This window comes from Frieseomelitta varia, unplaced genomic scaffold (assembly GCF_011392965.1).
Source record: "Frieseomelitta varia isolate USP_RPSP 00005682 unplaced genomic scaffold, Fvar_1.2 scaffold_909, whole genome shotgun sequence".
Classification (NCBI taxonomy): Eukaryota; Metazoa; Arthropoda; class Insecta; order Hymenoptera; family Apidae; genus Frieseomelitta; species Frieseomelitta varia.
This window is the reverse complement of record NW_025110711.1, coordinates 1112010-1134236: the sequence shown is the minus strand read 5'-3', so window position 1 is coordinate 1134236 and position 22227 is coordinate 1112010. Positions and strand designations below refer to the sequence as shown.

The window sequence follows — 22227 nt, the reverse complement described above, 5'->3', positions numbered from 1 at the left end:
TATTCGGTTTCGTTACCGACTTCTCTACGGTGTGTTTCACCGTAGATCGTTTGGCAGTTCGAAAGTTTTTGATGGATGGAAGCTCAGGCTCGTTCGCACCGCGATGAAAAATTGAGAGTTTTGACAATCTGTCAAAGAGAAAGCCGTACCAAAATGTTTAATTACAGGTGAATAGGTTGCGTCCTGAATTTTGAACCCGAGTAGGTCATTTTTGTCACTTCGGAAACAGTGAAGCCAACACTCGTAAAGCATCGTACACACTAAAGCAATATATATATATATAATCCTCAATGGACAAGTGCAGAAAGCACATTTCACAGCATAATAGAAAAATAAAGCACGAGGAAATTTATTCAAATTGAGAGTCTCTTTTACGAATTTGTCTGTATCGTCTACAATCTGAGATCAATTAGCATACATATAATTCTCAATACGAGTAAGGGAAATAGACTGAGTTTTTGAAAGCAAAAGTCAGAGAACGAGACCGATTGAAAAAACGCGATAAATATTTTTTTATAATTACATGCGAATTTCATGTTTTTGCGATACGCGAGGCGGACACAGGAATTAAATTCTACCTTCCCGGAAGTCGAGTTATTATCGCTTGCGTAACGTTTTCTCAACTATTCGAAATCACAAATCCATTATACGTCCGCGTGGTGACAAACAACACTACCGGATTGGCGAAACGCGTCCGTAGTAAGATCAGCGGCAGTCGAACGGATAGAAAAGTCAAACAAGTGTCGTACAAACTGAACAGGTTTCTAAACCGGTGATCGAGGTTAATTGACCCTCGTCCACGGCGATGATCGGCCCATAAATTAGAGGCAGCATCACTTTCTATGGCCAGCCGTGAGGCAACGTCACCCGAGAATAATGGAAAAAGACGAACGGTCTCCTAACTTCGGTTTTTCCTCGAGCATCGGGCAATAAGAGGTATACATACGTTCATGTACTCGTGTCATTGCAGTTGGCGTTATGACCGCTTCATTACGAACCGTTTAACACGCGCGTCGAACGCGATTTCAATGCTGTCTACCTCGCGTAAATTAGTTCCGTTTCTCGCGTTAACATTTATCAATGGGACGGGACCGTTGCCCGTTGAAAGCTGAAAAAACCTTTCGATAAATACATATAAACACTAGTACGACAAATTATATACTTGTTAGAGTGTTGTTAGAGTGTTGTCGAAGTCGTGTCATTCTACGTGCAAAAATAAGCAAGAAGAAAGAGATAGAATTCTCGTGAAAATCTGCATCCGGAGTGTACTTGAATTTAGTTAATTCAATTGGACGTGACAGAAGAGAATAATTAATAGGAGAGTATCTCACGTATCAAACATAAATAAGAAAACGGAGAATAAAAATTTTTTGATTTACAACTCCAAAAAAAGACTGAATATGTTTAGTGAAAAGTTTCTGAAAAGTAGACACACATGTCCTCGTAAACGAATTTTATTCTATTTTCCTGTTTATATATTCTATATCTGCCGCGTCTAGAATTAATTAAATTCCACACCACACCTGAAACAATTTCCAAACTCTCGAATTCTCTCGAGAACGAAGCGTCATACTTTCAAAATTTTCATTCTTTTTTCTTTATTTATTTTTACACGTTCTGGCCTATCGTATCATGATTTTAGAAACATCCTCTATAGGCTGTTATTATTTTCTCCAATCTGTATTCGATTGTGATTTCGTTGACACGGTTCAGTTCGACGTTGCTATTATATATTTCGAGATGCGTTCGGGACGTTCCTCCGACGCTTACTCGAGCATAATCGAGCGAAACGAGCTTCGGAGGATTCGCAATGCCAATGCCGATCCCATCAACTCTTGCTACGGGTATTACACGGTTCCCTTTCGTTCAAGTGCCGTTGTTTCTCTTCGTTGATCGCGCGTCTGGCGATGGAAGATTCATTCTACTAGTTAGCTTCTGCGATCGGATTCTTGCCTGGTAAGGAAATATGTATATGTATATATTGGTGTTTAAAAATTTCTCGCGAAATCACGGAGAAATTGCTTCCCCGTTCTCTGATGGATAATCATTTCCTTCGATTACTAATTACTAATTAAATACAGGTTTCTGCACGTACTCTGCAGGAAGACTGTGAAACTGAGAATGTCATACAAACGTGTAATTAATGAAATGCGTCGCACACGATTACTAGTAATGAAGTACGCTTGATTAAATGTGAAAATTCCAACGAATGATTTTACGAATCTATCTACCGTTAGTGCACTTTTTTCGCCGTGGTGGAATCATTAATATTTCCCAGGATTGTCGATAATTGTATCGCGGTCCCCAAAATTATTATTTCCTGCGCGAACCTTTTAAGGATTCTTGTTAGAATAGAGTAACAAATTTCGTGCAGAAACCTTGAACTTGATACATTGTAGTGATCGGGTTAAAAAAATTGTTTTCTAAGAAATTGAGATAAGGCTCTAAAAAGATAAAAAATTTTAAATTTATTAATTTAAAATCTCCAATTATTATTATTATTATAAATAAAATTAAAAATATTAAAACTTCAAATGAAATTATTTGAGAAATTAAACGTATTATTCCTAATATAGAATAATTATTTATTGAAACTCATCTAATAATTAAAATTGGATAAACATTTAATTTTATAGTAAATGATATAAAAATTATTCTATATATTGCATTAATATTGTTATAAATTCATGGATAAATTAATGAGAATATTGACGATACAAAAAAATATAAATATAGGTCTATAATGAAATATTTTATTTAATCTCAAATAAAATATTTCTCTAAAAATTAACTTTAATACGTCACTGAAAGGTTGAAATACACCTTTGAATAATAATTTATTTGGACTCTTACGATATCGTATGTAACTTAAAATTTTTCGTTCAAACGAAAGTTAAAACAGCAACCCTTGCTATTAGCATCAATAAAATATAATTTAAAATTAGAATTTAATCCGACATCTCACGAACTAAGTTAAGGCCCAGAACGAGATAAAACGATCGCCATCGAGTGATAACGCGTCTCTGCTCTCTGTTCGACAGGAAGAGATCGGCGAAATCATCGAGTCGGCGCCGACGACTCCCCTGATCATTGCCGACGAGCCGAGGTATCCCACGCAGACGGCGTTGCCGGTGGAGGTGACGCGTGTCGTCGATCCTCTTACCGTCGTGAAACCGCCGGCGAGAAGCTTCGCGTACAGACGCGTACCGAACTGCGGCGTCGGTGGCGGCAGGAGCTGCAACGTGCTCGAGGACGTCGGCGATTGGTCGAAGTTCAACACGATCATCGCGAACGAGATCGACGAGCTGACGAGAGAGCTGGAGCAGAATAGGAACAAGGAAGAACGGCGCAGAGTCGTGCAGTACAAGGAGCTGTTGAACGAGTTCGGCATATCGGACAGCGAGAGTTCCGTTGGCAGCTCGTGCGAGGCGAGCACCGATCGATCATCGTCCCGGCCAAGGAACGCGAGCCGTGATCGACGAAATGGAAAGTTGTTCAGCGACGAGACAGCCGATCGCTTCCTGTTGAGCTCGGACTACGACGAGCCGCGAGACTCGGGGCCCGTTTCGAACGACCGAACGAAGAGCGGAAGCTTGCCCGAGGACCTGCAGCGCCTCGTCGTTGGACACGCTAGATGTCAAGATCGTCAAGATCGTGGAGACGCGGCAGACGTTGACTGTCGAGGGCGGTTCGAGGGGAATAATTCTAGTCTATCGTCGAAACTGGCGTCGAAGCACGAAGAGGAGGAGGACAGTGCCTTGGCTACGCGCGTCAAGTACCTTGCAAACAGTTGCGACCAACCAAAGAAACACGTAGAGATAAGCTCGAGGACATCCAATGAGGAGGTGGATGAAGAGAGGGCGCAGATCGGCTCGAGTAATCGACTCGTCGTCGTGGACGGGTACGCGGTTAAGGACGAGTCGAACGCGAAGCTACCACCGAGGCAACGGTTCGACGCTCACCGAAAGACCAGCCTCCCGGTGAATTTGGCCTGCCAGAACCGAAGAAGAGCGCCGAGGCTGGCGAGAATTCGGCGCAACGACGATCAGACGATGGATCCCGAGTACGAGCTGGACGAGGATAGGGTTCATCACTCGCCCGGGCCGAGATCGGCACCGGTCACGCCCACCGAGGAGAAAAAGTCGCCGTTTTCCAAGTTTCTCTGGAAGAAACACGCGCCTGTTTTCCACGAGAACGCGGAGAACGACGTGGTCCTCGTCAGAGTTTCCTCGTTGCCGGATCAGGACTTCCTTCACGACATGGGGAACGAGACGACGTTGCGGATGAAGAACGGCCGGGTGAGTCTGAAAGATTTGACGAAGAAGAGAGCGGTCTCGCCGTTGACTCTCCGCTCGGACATATCGGCGAAGAGGTTGTCAGAGTCCGACAAGGACGTGAGACAGGTTAGCCCTGTGGATTTGAAGAAATTCACACTGTCGAGATCGAGGGGCAACGACGTGGGCGTTAGCTGCGATCTACCGGAGAACGAGCACGCCGATTCTATCGAAAGCGTCGACAGCGGGAAGTTTGACAGGGCGGAGAGCGTGGACGTGAAGAAAATGCTGGACGAGCAGAATTCTAGATCTGGTTCGGTGAGTGTTTGCGAATCTTCTTTCTTATTTCCTGAAAGAAAATCGTTCCCAATTACAACCTCAACTGTGACTCTTTGAAATTTCTTTCCTCTTAAGAAACTGTAACTCCTAACGTTATTTATTATAATTCTCTCAAAACTGTTTAGAATTTTTGTTCCTGAAATTACTAGTGACGGTCAAGTAATATTCAAAATCGTTGTACTTACTGTTTGTCGTTTAATATTTAACTATTGAATTGACATTTATTTAATTATATACAAATTAATAAAATTTACAATTTGCTTGTGTCGAGACGTAAATTCGAGGACTTTAATTGTAAATCAATAGTCTTGGTATAAATTTTAATTAAAAAAATGAAGAAGAGTAGGATTTGTGAGAAATGAATTTTTCTCTTAGCTTCTCTAATTTTGATAATTGAAAATTATCATTAAATAATAGTTAAATAACTCCAATTGTTGTTGTTATTATTAATAATAATAATATTTCTGAGAAAATGAACGATAAAACATTGCAGGCAACAAGATCAAATCTGTCTTCTCTCGAATAACGAAGTGAAATACTTTCAGCTACCGATTTCTCTTCAATCCCTGTTATCGAAGATCCGAAACGGCTCTGGTTCATGCTGCCCGAACAGCCCGCCGATGGATTCGCTCGCTTGTTCCGACATGGCGACGCAAACTTCGCCAGCTATTTCCAGAAGTTCCAGCTTCACGTGGGTCAGCGATTGCGAATCACCACGAGGTAAACTCTCGCATTTATTCGACCGTTCTTTCTGCCGTTTCGAGTCGTTGTTACCAACTTCCGCTTCTGTTTATGTTTCACAAAAGTACATGATCCAATTAAAAATAATAAAAACGAACTTTCGGAATCCTTCAACGAGCACAAAAAATTGATACGATATATTTTGCCTTTCTTATAACCATACAGTTTTTGTGTTCAACAACTTTTTATTAGACGTACAAAAATTATTAGAAAATTATTTCAGGTGTGTTACGTGAATTATACCCTGTATATAATGATATATACATTGTCTAATGAAATCTGACATTCTGTAGTATTAATTTTTTCAGCAAAAACTTATTAAAAAAAAAAAAAATAGAAAAATATTTTTATTCATTTGAGCCACTAATTCTTTTGATTTTTGATCAAGAGTTGTGAAATTTTCATCAAATAACGAAACTATTTAATAGTCAATTGTAACAATATCAAGAAGCTAATTATTATAGTATTAATCTCGACGCAGATAGTGAAACGTCGTACTACTATTCTCGTCTGTAAATGAATGTCTACAGCAGAGTCGCAGATGGATTCGCAGTCGTTGCAAGATGAGAGCACGTTGGACCCTGGCTCGCCGCAGGACACCGTGGACGACGACAATAGATCATCGTCGTCGTCTCAGGATCTTCTGCAAAGCATGGACGAGATTTCCTCCGGAAGCCTGTCGCCGGATACGACCGACAGAGCGTCTCCGCTCGAGAGCGGAATCGGCACCGCCAGTCCTCCAAGAAGCACCGATCGACGGATAGTTAAGCGTAAGTCGATTATCGTTTCTTCAGACCGTGGTTACGTGTCGCGCACTTTCCTCGAGAACGTCGTTTAATTTCGAATGTCTCGTGATTGAAATTTGGATGGAGTTGAAGCAAAAGTGAATGTTTATGCACTTGTGGGAAATTGAAAAATGCGAGACATCTTGGCATTCTTTCGTTCGTGGAAACTTGAATTTGCATAAACATTCACGATCTGGTAATTACGAAATAATAATCTATGGTGTACGGAATATTAATATAAAAAGAATCAGTAGGAGGTTTACTCACATATCCACATAACATCCACAATTTCATTAATTACTAAATTGTGAAATAATTATGAAATAATCATTAATTATTAAATGAAACAATGAAAATTCAGTTTTGTAGCATTATCTCGATTATATGAATTATATGGAATATTATAAATATAATTAGAAAAAGGTCAGTAAGAGGATCACTTACATATTTTCGTAACACCCACAATTTAATAACTACAAATTCATTTGTAATATTATCTCGACAGTGAATTATATGGAATATTATAAATATAATTAGAAAAAGGTCAGTAGGAGGTTCACTTACATATCATCGCACCCACAATTTAATAATTACAAATTCGTTTGTAGTATTACCTTAATACTAAATTATATGGAATGTTATAAATATAGTCAAAAAGAAAAGTTTTACATTAGAATTAATCTTAACCTCAAACTAGGTGGGTCAAGAGATTATTAATGCTTCGACAAAAAGAACTGTAGCGTATCACGCGATTCCAATTTTCCATCACCACCGCGTCCTGTTATTTCAAATGGACTCGATCATCTTACGTAATAATAATCTAATTGTAATTTCGTTAAAAAAAAAAAAAAATCCCGATCTTTCATTCCCCACTGAAAAATTCCAAATTCCCATGTTCTACATGACGTATCCAACGAGTGTTTGAACACTTAGGCTACTGCCGTGCCTAAACCAAACACCTGCAAATACCTAAAACAAGCCTGCAAACAGGCCCGAGGCTTCATTGCATCATCAAAGAGTTCGTGTTCTCGGTCGCAGCCCCGTCCTCCGGCAAGTGCCACCGCAAAGAGACCTGGGAGAGGATTCGGCGGCGGCCATCGAAACTGAACTCGAGGAACGACAAACACTCGCAGGACGTGTGGATCAAACGCGAGAGCGTGCACACGCAGACGAAGGAGATCGAGGATCGATACTCGCAGGAGGCGGTGGACAGCAGCAGCGGCCTCGACGACACCCTGCCGAGGATCAAGCCCCCTCGGCCGAACAATCTGCCTCTGTGTGAGTTTCATTAACGACGACGTCGACTAAGAGGACGCAGGAACCGTGCTAATCGTGCCACTAAACAAACATCGCGCTCTCTCTCTCTCTCTTTCTCTTTCTCTTTCTTTCTCAAGGGACATGCAAATTGCAAATGGCTCGAACGCCATTTTCCACAATATTCAATATTCAACGTCAAACGTCCGCTTTTGTGCCGTTCGTTTGCGAAGCAATTAACTGCGACGTTTGATCGGGGGGAGAGATTTGAAATACTGAAAGAGTATGTTGCAATTGTAGGTATATCGCTGCGTGAAATGTAATGAAGGAATGAGAGGTTTTTCGAATCATTGATTGACACCATTGAACCATTAGGAATCAGGATAATCAGGGATTGAATTCTGATGAAAATGTAGAATACAACGTGAAATCAGATACATAAAATTTTATTTAACACGTTGTAAATTACTACGATCGTTTATATATATATAACTCACGAAGATCAATAAGTTGCTAAGAACTTGTCGAATGTGTGATAAATTTTTCGACTCTGTTTGCTGCAAAATACGAGTTTGTATAATGTTTATACACAGTGGGGATTCAAATCCTTTCTTCTTAACCTCTTGCGCTGGCAACTGGTTCGCGGACCATAACGAGTGACCGAACCGTATCCAATAATTTGTCGCTTTCTTTTTCTTTTGACCTCTGTCAGTATGACATCACTGGATAGAAATTATTAAAAAGTAATGAACTTGGGTTACATTTAAATATACTTTAAAACTGAGAAAATGTTGCAATTTTGGGATAAAAAAATTCTCGACGTGCGTGGCACGTCATTCCAGCGCAGAGGTTAAACATCATGTCGAAAAACGAATATTCGTAACGAGCTCTTATCAATCACTGTCAATGCGCTCGAAGCATCAAAACATCTTTGAAAATTTCCCACGAACAGTTAACAACCAATTGTCTCTCATTCATTTCTTCGTGTCATTTCGAAATCGTCTCATACTTCTTCAAAGCGTAGATATACGGCTCAGACAAGCCCTTCTTCTGATTCTTTAAAATGAAGAAAAATTCGCAGTAACGACGTTTCGAGCGTGTTATCCGTAAATTCTCCGACGAATGAATAATATTCTGAAATGTTCTAATCGACAGGTTTGTCCACCACAGCGAGCAGTTCGCTGAGCTCTGGGGAATTATTGGAAACACCTCCTAGAGCACCGTCCTCCCCTTCTGCGGCGAGTCTTCAACTGAAACCGGAACCTCTGAGCGTGGAAATGGGTGGGAAGAGCAGCAGCGCCCCCCTGTTGGAGAACAACGACGCGGAGAAAACGAATGGAACGGTGCCGGTAAGTTCTGTTCTCCAATTTTATGCTATTTCAAATATCCTGTTCGATTAAACATGAAATTGTAGAAACAGTACAATATAATATCGTGCAATGATATTTGATCTAACCTAAAGTAATTCATGAGAAAAAATTCCTCGCCACATGTGTTCAAATTCTGTCGTCTGAAGTTTGAAAGAGTCGAGAGAGAAATTTTACAATTCCTTTTTCACAAATAAGCAACTATCCTTTGCAAGAGTATTGACGAATTGAACAATCAACTTCGAGAATGTCAAAACATCCACGCCATTGAAGTAAATTCATTTCTCAAAGTACGTAGAAAAATATTTCCTCGTGGCCATGCTAAACGAAATTCATTTCCGTCCATTTTTCATCTTCGAAGATTTTTCTCTCGATCGAGAAAACCAGAGATCTCTCGCGTAACTTTCCAACACGAATTCCTGTTCCTTGAAAGGGCAGTTTGTTCAAATTCAAGTTCCCAACGTTGCCATCGATTGACTCGGCGAGCGATCGATCACCGCGAACGCATACCGCGATAAATGACCGCGCGCGCTAGTCCAGGATAGACTGACAACTGTCCGGGTTCGTGTTCTGCTCGAGATATTCCTTCGAGTATCGATAACAGGCTCGAAGCGACAGACTTGAGTCCGTGCGAGCAGAAGAGGCGAAGTTCGGCGTTTCAACCAGCGAGAGAGAGTATCGTCCTAGCATCCAATAGGCGGCATTAATCACGTGGCGGTAAAGCGTGTATGGCATTTGGCATCGAGATTACCAAGCTGAGATACGTTGCTCGGTCTGTTGCGCTCCGTTCGGTGATCCGCGCTTATGGGCCACCATTAGTCACTGCCCACGTGGAACGTGTACTTCACGTTTGCGTGGCATTGACCATCGGCGAGCACCACGGTATTTGTATTTTACTCGCGGTTGTAGAGCCGCGCGTGTGCAGCCAGTGTAGGCCGGCGGAGGCCATCGCGAGATTGACACTTTGTTGGCACGATGAACCTTAATTTCCCTTTCATGACAGGTATCTCTCCACCTGCTACGGGACAGGGCGAGTCGAGTATCGTGCACAAATTGACTGACTCGCGCCTTCAATTGAATCGCTAAAGATACCACGTGACCACGCGACGACTATTCTCTGGTCTTTGTTCGTTACCATTTTAATAATTAGTTGCCGTTGGGTGCTGTATCTTTGTTGCGTTAGCTTAGGTGAAATTATACAGGATTTTACGATCCTGGAAATTTCGTAGTAAATTAGGAGTATTTCTTTTCTTTCAGAATTCGTCGAAATTAACCTCTTGCACTGGAATGACGTGCCACGCACGTCGAGAATTTTTTCTCCCAAATCGCAATATTTTTTCAGTTCTAAGTATATTTAAATGTAACTCAGGCGAAACAAGTGATAAGTTTATTACTTCGTAATAATTTCTATCCAGTGATATCATACTGGCGAGTTCAAAAAGAAAAAAAAAGCGACGAATTATTGTATACGGTTCGGTCGCTCGTTATGGTTCGCGAACCAGTTGTCAGCGTAAGAGATTAGTCTTGATAATTTTCACTTGACTCGCTTGTTCCATTCGTTGAAAAATGTGCAACGTTTCTACGAACGAAATGCAAAGCTATTAAAATGAAATTGAAACGAAATGGAAATTTTTGAACGAAGTTGCAAAACTTTAATCAAGAAGCAATATATTCAGACATCGAATATTTCCCTGTCCAATTTTCATGGACTTCGAACTCCGACTCGCGAGGGCATTTTATAATAATTAAAAACACGTTGAAGAACGTCGAACCGTCTCAGCTGAAGGATCACGATGTAATTGGAAACTTGCCGAAAGATTCTCTGACCCGGGAAGATTTCATTTGACAAAGTGGCTCTCGAGCCAGAAGTCAAGCAAATTACAATTACAAGTTTGAAGCTTGGAAGTTTCTCAGGCAGGCATTAAAACAAGGAAGCAACCGAACAAGATTAGCGTAAACGATGAGCAGCTCATCGAGGACGATCGATGTTATCGATACTTATCATGAAATTGCAAAGTTGCTTTGCTAGTAAGAGATTTGAAATCTCCCTTACCCCTTCGTTTCGTAATACAATACGATTAGCTTAAATTCTTCAAATTGAAATATGTAATACTAATAATACTAATGTAGAATACAGTATAGAAGGTGTTTCGTAACTTGTTGGACCCACTTCGGAAGCTGATTGTGTATAAATATATGTCCTATCTGTCTTCGTTTATGAGATATAATGAATTTTATAAACACAGCAAACTCTAGTAAGCTAGATTTACCAGGGATGGTATATTCAATTTTCATAATAATCATAATTGGGATGAAGAAAACCCACATGTTATTGTGCATTCAAGACATCAACACCAGTTTAGTTTAAACGTATGGGCAGCAATAATTGATAAATTTTTAATTATACCTTTTTTTCTTGATGGGAAACTAACAGGCACAAAGTACGTTGATTTTTTGAGCACGCGTTTACACGAAATATTAGAGGANGGATTTGAATCCATTAGATTTTCATTTGTGGGGACATTTAAAATCTATTGTATACGCAACATCGATTGAAAATGCTGAAATACTACGAATTAGAATAGAGCAAGGCTTCCGACAAATTCGAGAAACACCAGGAATGATAGAGAGAGTAATCAGATCAATGACAAGAGGCGTGGAGGCTTGTCTTCAAATGCAAAGTGGTCATTTCGAGCATCTTTTGTAAAAGTAATTAAAACAGAAAATTCATTATATCTCATAAACGAAGACAGATAGAACATACATTTATATGACTTTTTTTCATTATTTTTAGGCGTACAATCAGCTCCCACAAGTTAAGAAACACCCTGTATAATCTTTCAGTATTCTGTCTCAGATATTTGACAAGGATAAATATTTAAACAGCTACTAGAAACACCTATGGAAAATTTTTTCAAACTTCTCTCCCGCAATTCTTCATTAAGTACTTTTATAATTCAATAATATTTCGATCCAACGAAATTCATGTCACGTCGATCGAAAATTCCTCAAATTCGCCAAACCTTTAATGGGACTGTTCTTCGTAGGAAACAGAATAAAAAAGCTAGAACTGAGAGTTGCTACGTATTTCAGGGGGGATGCAATAAATTGTCGTTCGTTGACGTCGTGTGAGCTAGCTTCTATATTTATCCGAAGGACTTTTCGATATCATCGATCGCGATCGTGAAATGGTTTCGCGACGACACGACCGGTGTCACGTGGCTTTTTTGATTCGACTTATTCGTTGAAAGAAGGTTCTCGCGATGCATTGAGTAACAGTGCCGGCGTAATTTATGGGAATTTCAGCGCGACCCGGTTGCCAGCGCTTTTAACCTCGTGGTGGATGTCCGGTGTACGTAAATTGTTCAAGGTCAGGCTCGATGCTTTGATGCTAAAAACGACCCTCCGCGCCGATGCACAGCCGCGCCAACCGATATTCCCTGTTTATCTCGGCCATTTTTCATCCCTTCCCCCAAACACGGCAGAAAATAAACGCCCGAACTTTTAGCATCGGGCAAACTTGACTCTTGCCTAACGATCGCCCTATTGAGATTTTCGACGCGTTTAAGTAAGTAGTGCTTGCTTTCGATCAGTGTTCCAAGTTTGAGAAAGTAACAGCAGATGACATATCTATCTGCATTCACTTTGCATCCCAATAGAATCAGGTATGTGTTTATCAAAATTTAATGAAAATTCTGTTCAAAAAGGGATACAAAAATAATATCTCGTATTTCTGTCTACTTTCCATTCACAAAAGTGTAAACTTAAGGAAAGAGATTTTTTCAAAGAATATTTATTTATTCCGTGATGTTTTGCGAAGTTTGGAGAAAATTTTTGCGAATTTGCTCGAGGGAAGATGGTACAATTAATTATCAAAATCTTGAGGATAGATAGAACAATATTGAAATTTTCAGTGAAAAGAAATTTTCATAATGTTATGAAATCGTAATATCTTTTCATATAAAGATCACACGGTGTAATTTAGAAAATTTGGAATATTTCAAATCACATGTTACATATAGGAGGTATATTGAAATAGAGAAATATAAAACGATAATCAGTAAGCTCTTCACCGGCCGAATAATTGTTTCGAGTGAGAACTAAATTCCACGTGCTTGAAATTTTATACTTGAAAAGGCAAACGCGAAGCTTTCAACCTTCGGAGCTGCAATTAATTTTCCATGAGTTTCCATTGCGTCACGCGCTCTCCTATATTATTTTTTTAAAGAGTTTTCAGACTTCGTTGCATGTTTCGCTACCGGAAGATTGGAAAAAGAAAGAATAAAAGAGAGATGCTCGCTTTACGAGAAAACTGTATATAAACTCTTGTCAGACGTAGAGATATTATGTCAGTTTGCACGGTGAATTATTATATACGAAACAAATTGCTCGTTCTTTGATGTCGATTTTGATAAAAGACATAATGTTCTGTGATATCGGATAACCTGAAACTTGTACATTGTAATATAAAATAATATAAATATTATAATATGAAATAATATAAATATTATAATATGAAGTAGTATAAATATTATAATATGAAATAATATAAATATTATCATATAAATTCTACGTCGAACACTGTCGTACACAAAACAATTTTCATACAATTACATTTTTGTACAATTCTGATTTTTATGCAATATCCATCTATAGAAAATTTAGATATAAAACGCTATAAATTTAGATGTAAAACGCTATAAATTTAGATATAATACGCTATAAATTTAGATATAAACGCTATAAATTTAGATATAAAACATGCACAATACTTAATAGCTGAAACAAACTCTTATCGTTCTTGCAAGAATGCAAATTTACATATGATAATTATTAATTCGTAAAACCTTCAATTAATTTAAATTCCCTTTAAACCTGAGTAAATAACTACGATCAACTAATGATCTCTTTCTCTTGTAAATCAATGAGATTCTGGTTGCAGAGGATTAAACGCGCCGGCACGTACCAGCGAGCGAAATTATGTTGCGTATTCCACTTGCACGAGTAGGATGATAAATCATCGCAACTCGGCTTGTGAATTCGCGGCATTCCATTTGTTCCGTTTGTTGCGTTTCGCTATCCATCGATGGGAGGAAAAATATTGGACGCGAAATTTGCAACCAGTTGAGCGTTATTTGCCCGGAATTTATTGATCAGCTCGCGGCTCACCACATCCAATGTCTATAAATTACGAGCGTATCCTATTGTTGCGTTACGGGGTAACGCGAACTGTTAATCGGTACTGGTTTAAAAATGATATTTTAGTTGGCGCAATATTTTTTCGTTCTTTTAGCAGGGCAGCGTTATTTATAGTCCCAGTTTCGCGCGGCGGTTTTTAACACATTTTAAATTGCGAATGCCGGCGCTAAAATATGTATCGTTATTTTGCACGACGGCCATTCAGATCCATGAGTTATGTCGTTGAAAACGATAAACATTCCCCTCGCGTTGCAAAAAGAGATCGGGAATTGTATTTATTGCGAAACGTGGCCGGGGTGAAAGTGAAAATATTTCACACGCAATTGGCAATTACGATTATAAAATTCGATTCAAGTTCGTTTATGCATTGGGCGTGATGCATAAAATTTAAATGAAAATTTTCGTTTCGGTCTCGACTCCACTTTCCTCCGCATTCGTTGTTGAAATTTTAACTCGCAGGATTTAAAATGTCACAGGATAATAATGTCAAACGTTAGAACGAAATATTCCCATTTACGTTCTTGTTGCCAGAAAGTATTAAAAGTAATTAATTCGTATAAATTCATAATTAGACCTTTGAAACTGTCATTCGTTCGACAAACGTAACTGTCATTTGCACTTATATTTAATTTCGATCGAAAACGCAAGAACACGTGAAATGAGAGATTTCTGGAGAAGAATGGTTTACCAAGTGGTTTTCGGTAGAGTTCCATCGGTGAATGCGCGTTATCAATGAAGTGTCGACACACGAGGTGATAGTTCGCGCACGAGTGAGCATCGTTGCTTTGGTAAACATACATTTTCACTATGTACACACGTACATACGAGGAGGGATCGGCATCTCTCGGCTGTGGCGAGTGATCAAAGCTAATGGAGCAGCGAGCCATGTCGGCGTATTAATCGGTTGGCATCTCTCATAGCTCTAATAACCATCGTGTGTGGGTTGTACGTGCAAAAAGCCTCTAGGTAGAGGAGAACTTCCGTCGGGCAGCGAAAAAATCATTGCACCTGTGACGTAGCGGGCACACACGGGGCTTCGTGTTGATCAGAAACTGCCATGGCTAACTTCACTTTCTACCTTGACACGTGTCGATATTAACCGTAAATTAACGAGCTTCATTGCGTGCAATTAACATGGAATATCATTACAGATCATTCGGAGCGTTAAATTCATGCGAATAGAGAGAGAGAGAGAGAGAGAGAGAGAGAGAGATTCGCTTAAGGATTTTAACGATTGTAAAACGGGACGAAGTAGATTTAGGACACTTGTCGAATGTTTAGTTATAATTATGATTCTATGTGTTTGAGAAATTTTACTTGAAACTTCAAAATTCAACAGTTGATAACAAAATAACAAAATTAAGTAAATTTCTTGTACAATAAAGCACGAAGATTTTTCATCTTCGAGATTATTATTTTCGAATATAATCACTCAACACCGAATGAGTACAAATGTTCGTGTGAATTCAGCGACACGCAAGGATAAATTGCATTCGCAATTTTACTGCTTCTCCAATGATTACGTTATCGATCGGGGAACAACAGGAAAGAAATGTTTATCGACAAAAGTCAGCGTCGATTTTACGATTTCACTCGAGATCGAGACGAAGGAACAGAGACGAACTTTCACGCTTGCCAGATGATTTTTCTCCGTTGTGCGCTGTTGATCGATCGTCAGCAATAAAAAAAGAAGAAAAAATGTGTTCACAAAAATCTGAAAGAGGGAGAGAATTTTATCGGAATCTCTTCTTCTTCAGGCAAGAAGTATTGCTTGAGAAAAAATCGCAACGTTGCTCCTATTTTTTTTCTTTTCTTTTTTTTTCATTGCTTGGTATGTACATTGAAATTTAGAAACGCGATTAAAAATGCAGTTTATCGCTTGCAGCATTGTGCGGTGAAAGACAATTAATTTCGTTGTGTAGGCACTTTAAACTTTGTTTCTTCGACACACGAACGTAAGTTCAAGTGTAATTCAACACACTGTTTTCGTTGAGAATTAACGACTCACCTTTTCAACGTAGCGTAGTTAAAGCATTGACTTTAGTGTGAAATATTAAATGTTAAAGTGAATATCAGTGAAATTCGTTATGCGCTACGTTTCGTTGTAACTTCGTTTCATCAGTAACTAAGTAATTTCGTGATTCTATGCAAGTTCGCGATACATTAATTTCCATCATACGTCAAATATAAAAAAATTTTAAAATTGAAACAAAAAAAAAACAAAAGAAGCAAAATACAGAAGCTTGATAGGTATTCGTGCATTCTCATGTTCTATTCGCAGCTCGTTCACCGTGTTATTTGCATGCTGTTGCAATCACATTCTACATGGTACCACGCAGTCTCGGTATTTTTCTCAAAATCAAATTCCCAACGCCTACTGGGTTCCCTGTTATCACAACTAATTGGCCCTAATGGCATTCATCTCCACGCAAAGGAAACGCTCTTTCGTCTCGGGCTCGCTCCTTTCCTACGTGCGCGTGCCTTTCAGTTTCAAGTCACTTTCAAGTTCTCGCAACTTGAGATACACTCTGAACGACAAATCAATAAAAGTATCCCTGTGTCCATCACTTGAAGTTCCTTCAATTCAATTCCAGCTGACTGATTGATTTTTCCTCAGCATCTCGTTCTACCTATTGTTAGTCCAGTTACCTTGCACTTTGCAAGTTTTTCAAAACAATTGTAATTTTGCACGAGGAAGGATGTTCAAAATTTAAAAATTTCTCAGACGATTTTTCTCGTCTTGCAACAATTTATTAGTGTAACACATTAAAATCAGAGATCATTCGAAATTTATTTAGTACAATTCTACTCGACACTCAGATTACCATTCGTCACACATAGATTTGAATTCAAGTTCAGAAAACGTACAGGACACGCTGCACGCGAACGAAGAGCCACGTCGTAAGATATCTCCTCATCGATATACTCCAGCAATTTTCCAAATTTCGGCTAATCCAAGAAAGAATTCCTCGGACGCGTACAAAATTACCCTTCGTCCACGGTTGTACGCCAACAAAAAATTACGTCACGAGACGTATCTCGCTCGCAAGCGGTGAATTTAACCCCTTGCGCTGGCAACTGGTTTCGCGGACCATAACGAGTGACCGAACTGTACACAATAACGCGTCGCTTTCTTTTTCTTTTGAACTCGTCGGTATGATATCACTGGATAGAAATTATTAAGAAGTAATGAACTTATCATTTGTTTTGCCTGGGTTACATTTATATATATATATATATATTCGAAAGAATTAAAAGACTGTGAATAGTTAATTGTAAAATTGCAGGTATTGCTTGTTTTCTAAAAATAAGATCATTCATTTCTTCTACTGGTGATAAAGAAGCTAACTCGCTAAAAATTGGGAATAATTTAAGACTATTTTATATATATACTTAAAATTAAAAAATTGTTGCAATTTGAGGGAAAAAATTCTCGGCGTGCATGACACGTTTCACTCCAGCGCAAGAAGGTTAATATCGACACGCGAGAACGCGGCTATTCTCCCAGGTGTTATCCACGGGAGAATGTCGTCTTCCTACACGTTGCCCTTTTTATAGGATTATTTGTACACTGCGTTGATCGATGAACGCTTTGCAGCAGCGGTGGATAAGGTCACGGTCGTTCGTTTGTTTTGATGCTGGATGCCGGGCCAGCTCGATATTTCGCATGTAGGTCATGGTACGACCTGTTCGCTTCAAGCGAATTCCCCCATGTTCGTTGTTAACGGGGAGATAGCGATTTTGTTTTTTCTCCCCCACCCCCCCCCCCTCCCTCCTTCCTTGGTTTTTCGTTTCTCTCCGGCTTCTTTCTTTTCTCTTCCGAGAGGCACACGCCCCCGCGAGTGACGAGGCTAAGTACGTTGTGCAACTATGCCGACAAAACAACGACGATAATGGCCGCCCACGTGAATTTCGACGATGACGCCAATTAACGGGCAACGCTGTCCCCGAACGATTTCAATGCAATTTGAGATGGTAGTAATCACCCAGGCCATCAATCGATGCTAATTTTGTATGGGGAGTTTAGCCGCGGATCAGCAGGACCGGCGATTTAATTAATAACTCGGTCGAGGACATTTTGTTGCCGAAATTGTTGCTGGCAAAATATCCATACCCTCTCGGTGAAGTATCGAACAACCTGAAGAACTTTTGCTTTGGAAATTTCGCGACATTCGAATAACTCGAAATTGAAAGAGGTCGGGACCATAGTTTTTCAACAGAAAAGCTTCTGTTCTAGACTTCTTTCTCATTTTCTTTCTCATCTGGGAACTCGTTATTTTTTTCCATGCAGTTGAAGTATCACGAAGCTCTCTCGGTCTTGAACTTTGGAATATCATTCCGAACAGTATAAATTACGCGAAGCGTGAAGCATGAACAAATTGTCGTGATCTATTTCCTTTTTTCTTTTACTCTTCGACCCAGTCTTAAATTCAGCCCCTTGCCTTATGATTTTTCTTTCTAAAAATTAATTACTACAATTTGAATCTCGTATTAAATGCAAGGCATTGTGACTTGTACTTTCTAATTTTCAAATCGAATTGCTCGCCACTCTAATTCAGATCATAATTCGTACCGAGTCACGAATGCATTCGTGACTCGGTATTTTCAGGCAAGAGGTTAACTAAGTCTGACTAATTTGAACACGAGCTTAATTTAAATAATTCGTACAGTCCGAGCTGTTACACAGTGCATTCGTTCGATCGTTCGTTTTATTACCACCTGGTGCAGAGAGGTTAATGGTGTCGTTGCTAACCATCGACAGGACGACGAATCCATAAATCTTTCGGCGCTGTTTTGCATTTAGGTAAATGCATTTGTCGATGGAGGTCAGCGTCGCTGTTTATAGCGTGTTGGAATCGATGATGGAACGACAGGAAAAGGAATCGACCGATTCTACGAGTGACGTACTATTTCCGTCGTTTGTAGTTTTGTTTCGTCGTTAGGCTAATTGATCCCAGTTGACTGCACGATCGATATTACAAACTTTAATTACAGTCAATGTTTCTCCAATTGCAATCTCTGCTTATGTTCTAAAGACAAAGTTTTTTAAATATTAAAAAATTTATTAAATATTAAATATTAAATAAAATGTTAAGTATTAAAAAATTTATTTTTTAAACAAAGAAACACAGAGTTAAATACCGGATCAAGATGAAATATAATGTTTTATATTTCTCGATTCTCGTCAAGACAATCGTTATATTTCTTTCCATGAAATTTCCCGATGAACAGGTCTTGTGAAATACTTTTTCTCTCGCACTCAAAACAACGCGCGTCTTTCTGAGACGTTCAACAGAAAGAAATAAAGATCGACGAGCCTTTGATAACGTAATGTCGCGAAAGTTGAAATTACAATGCCTGCAGTACGTCTGTAAACGTTCACTGGTAGTTAGCGCACGAAAATTGTCTTATTAAATAAGAAGGAATTTACGCGGCCAACTTTTTGCATGTATTAATCCTCCTAAAAGGACAAAGAACAAAAAGCGGTAAGAGAAAATGTCGTGGTACAAAGAATCCCTTTATTGTGACTTTTCCAAGAATATTCTTACGTGCGGCGGATTCGTATTTACGAATTAAACATTTGAAACTTTAGTAGACGGGAGTAGTTTTGAAATTTTATATTGTCTTATATTATTTCGTATTATATTATATTATGTTTCATATTGTATTATTTTACGCGACATTCGTACGAAAAGTAACTGAATCATTCCTTTTGATTACAGAGTTTGCAGCAGCCACGCTCGCAATCGGAACGACAACTATCAGGTGAGTTTTCAACGAACAAAGCAGAAAGAAGTTCTTTACAAAGAAGTACAACTCCGTTTTCGTTGTTTCGTTCAACTATTTCCGAGTGAGTTGAACTTTTAATGGCCGTCCGTGCTTGCCCTATTCTTGCTATTAGAACGACCGATTCGATTTCGGATATTTTAGTCGTCGCCATGTCGGGGAATACCAAAATTCATAAAAAAAAAAAATCCTTCGAAAGCAATTTCAATCATAGCCAGATAGACGTCAATGGAAAGAGTACTGAAATTTAAACACATTGCATTTCTTTCAAAGATTCCTTCGACATTTCAGAGACAGAAAATAATTTTTCATATCGCACAATGCCTTGTGACTATGATAATCTCTAACTCTTTCGAGAGTTTCAAAACTTCAAAGTTCCATTTCCCATCACTGATTAAATCCCACGATAACTCGTTCCGCGAGTGGCAAAAGCCAGGCCATTGAGAAGTTTAAATTACGCAACAAACAAGGCGAGAATATCGAGATATCACGCGCAAGAAAAGACGAACCGCTTCCGTGACACGACCAGGAACGGCGTTTCTTTTCGTGGCAGAGTCGCCGCAATATCAGCAATATGTCGGCCCTTTCTCCCCGGATCTTTCTTCCCCTTCGACGGATTCTATTTCCGTCGAGCTTCCTCTGTCGCTCGCCGAGTGATTTATTCGATCGAAGCTCGAGCAATTTGTCGCCCCCGGCGTCACACCACCGGCGAACGAAAGTAGCCGGTGCACACGTCCGCGAAACTCGCGCCCCAGCGCGCCGGTTAATTCTTAATTTCAGCCTTCACGGTCAGCACGCCTCCCACCGGAAGCCTTAATCACAGGACGAGACTACGAGTCGCGCCTCGAGAAAGCAATTAGCGCTGTCCCGCGAGCTGATCGATAATTAATTAAACTTTCGCGATCGATTCCTCGAACGCGTTCTCATCCGCCTGCACGCGAGCCTTTTCAACCTTGTTTTTGTTTTCGGGTACGGCGTTGTTCGTTTCACAATGTGATTGTTTGGATTAAATAGGACTTTTTTTTTAGAATCAGGATACCTAGTTTTATTATTTTTTTAATGGAATGGTGTGGTATAAATCACATTTCTTTTTTTTTTTTTTTAGAAATAAAGAGAAAAAAATGTATGTCTTGTATAAATCAATTGTGAAAAGATTGGTTGCTATGCATAAGAATTTTGAAGAGAACATAATTTTAATAGGAATATTTGTCAATTGAATTCCAACATTGAAATTGTCTTCATCTCTCTTTAAAAGTATTTTTGTTCAATTTTATTTAATTTCTTTCGTTTTTTTTTTTTTTTAATTTCTATTAGAAGAGTATTATACTTAAGAATGTTAAAATATTGCTGACTTCTGCAGTTCGGATACATCCGCGAATATTCATATTAGCAGATGTTCGCGTGATATTTTGCATGGTTGATTCCGATTTTTGCGTACTGTGTGAATATTACTGGCATATTTCGAGATATTGCTTTCGAGATCTTTTGACAAGGAAGCAACTGGTGCAGAAAGCTGATGAAAGGAGAAGGTCGGAAGGTCGTTGCGAAATGTAGAAGAAACGGGGATGTATACCACCTGTAGGCTGTCTCTATTCCTTGAAAGCTTTAATCTTTGATCTGACAATGTGTCCCGGTCTTCGTCGTCCCTTTGTTCTCGCAAAAATATGCCTCAGATATTCTGGAAGATGTCTGGATTCTCACTGAAACGGCGGCTAGTAATAAAAGAAATGGAGACTAGTGGAGAAATAGACTACCAAGTTTGTGCAGAATGTTGTCCCTCTATGTTGGAGAGAGATTTATTAATTTGTGTTTAATTGATAAGTGAGATGGTACAAGATTGTCTCGTGAAATTAATATATTTGAGATACCAAACTGATAGTAAACTTTGGTAATTTCGTCAAATTCTTGATAGTTCTAAATTTTAAAAGAATTTCACGGCATTTCACGGCTTTTTAAACAGTCGTTGGTTAATTTAGTTTTTGAATTTAATACATCGAGTTTCGTGAAATTTTTGATTTGCTTAGGGATTTGCTTTCTAGCAATTCATACACGGATGGAAATACTTTCTTAGTCAAAGAGATACCTTTAAAAGTATTACGAATTATTTAGATTAAAATTCTTGTACTTTACGGTAAATGAAACGAAGGAGGAGAAATCCTTTCGGAAGAGGAAGAAATTTACCTACCGTCTTTCGGAAAATATGAAATTATGAAGAAATGATTTTTACAGAAACTTACGCTCGGTAAGAGAAAAGATCTTCGTAAAAATGCTCGACGTCGTTCAAGACGAATTCTGCAAAAATATGAATAAAGTAAACGTAATGAACGACGAGACATTTCCCACGATAAAAATAAAAACTCTTCCAAGCGACATGTCATAGGAAACATTACCAAATTTCGTAAATAATAAAACATGTTACCACCGTCCCTTTTAATAATTTACAGTCTGTTGATTCCACGAGAAAGAGTAACAGATGCTGTT

General features: G+C 39.1%; 1 protein-coding gene across 3 annotated transcripts in view; it reads left to right on the top strand.

The window, feature by feature from the left end:
• Positions 1-22227, top strand: part of LOC122537444 (rho GTPase-activating protein 7) — a 413295-nt gene that overhangs the window by 102510 nt on the left and 288558 nt on the right. Inside the window, exons 2-7 of one of the 3 annotated variants that reach the window (XM_043670601.1) lie at positions 3042-4592; positions 5159-5333; positions 5888-6124; positions 7178-7417; positions 8549-8742; positions 19683-19725. In XM_043670601.1, the coding sequence (XP_043526536.1) occupies positions 3042-4592; positions 5159-5333; positions 5888-6124; positions 7178-7417; positions 8549-8742; positions 19683-19725 (2440 nt within the window). Of the gene's footprint in view, positions 1-3041; positions 4593-5158; positions 5334-5884; positions 6125-7177; positions 7418-8548; positions 8743-19682; positions 19726-22227 lie in introns of all 3 variants that reach the window. The other 2 variants (XM_043670600.1, XM_043670602.1) reach the window with 2 other exon arrangements.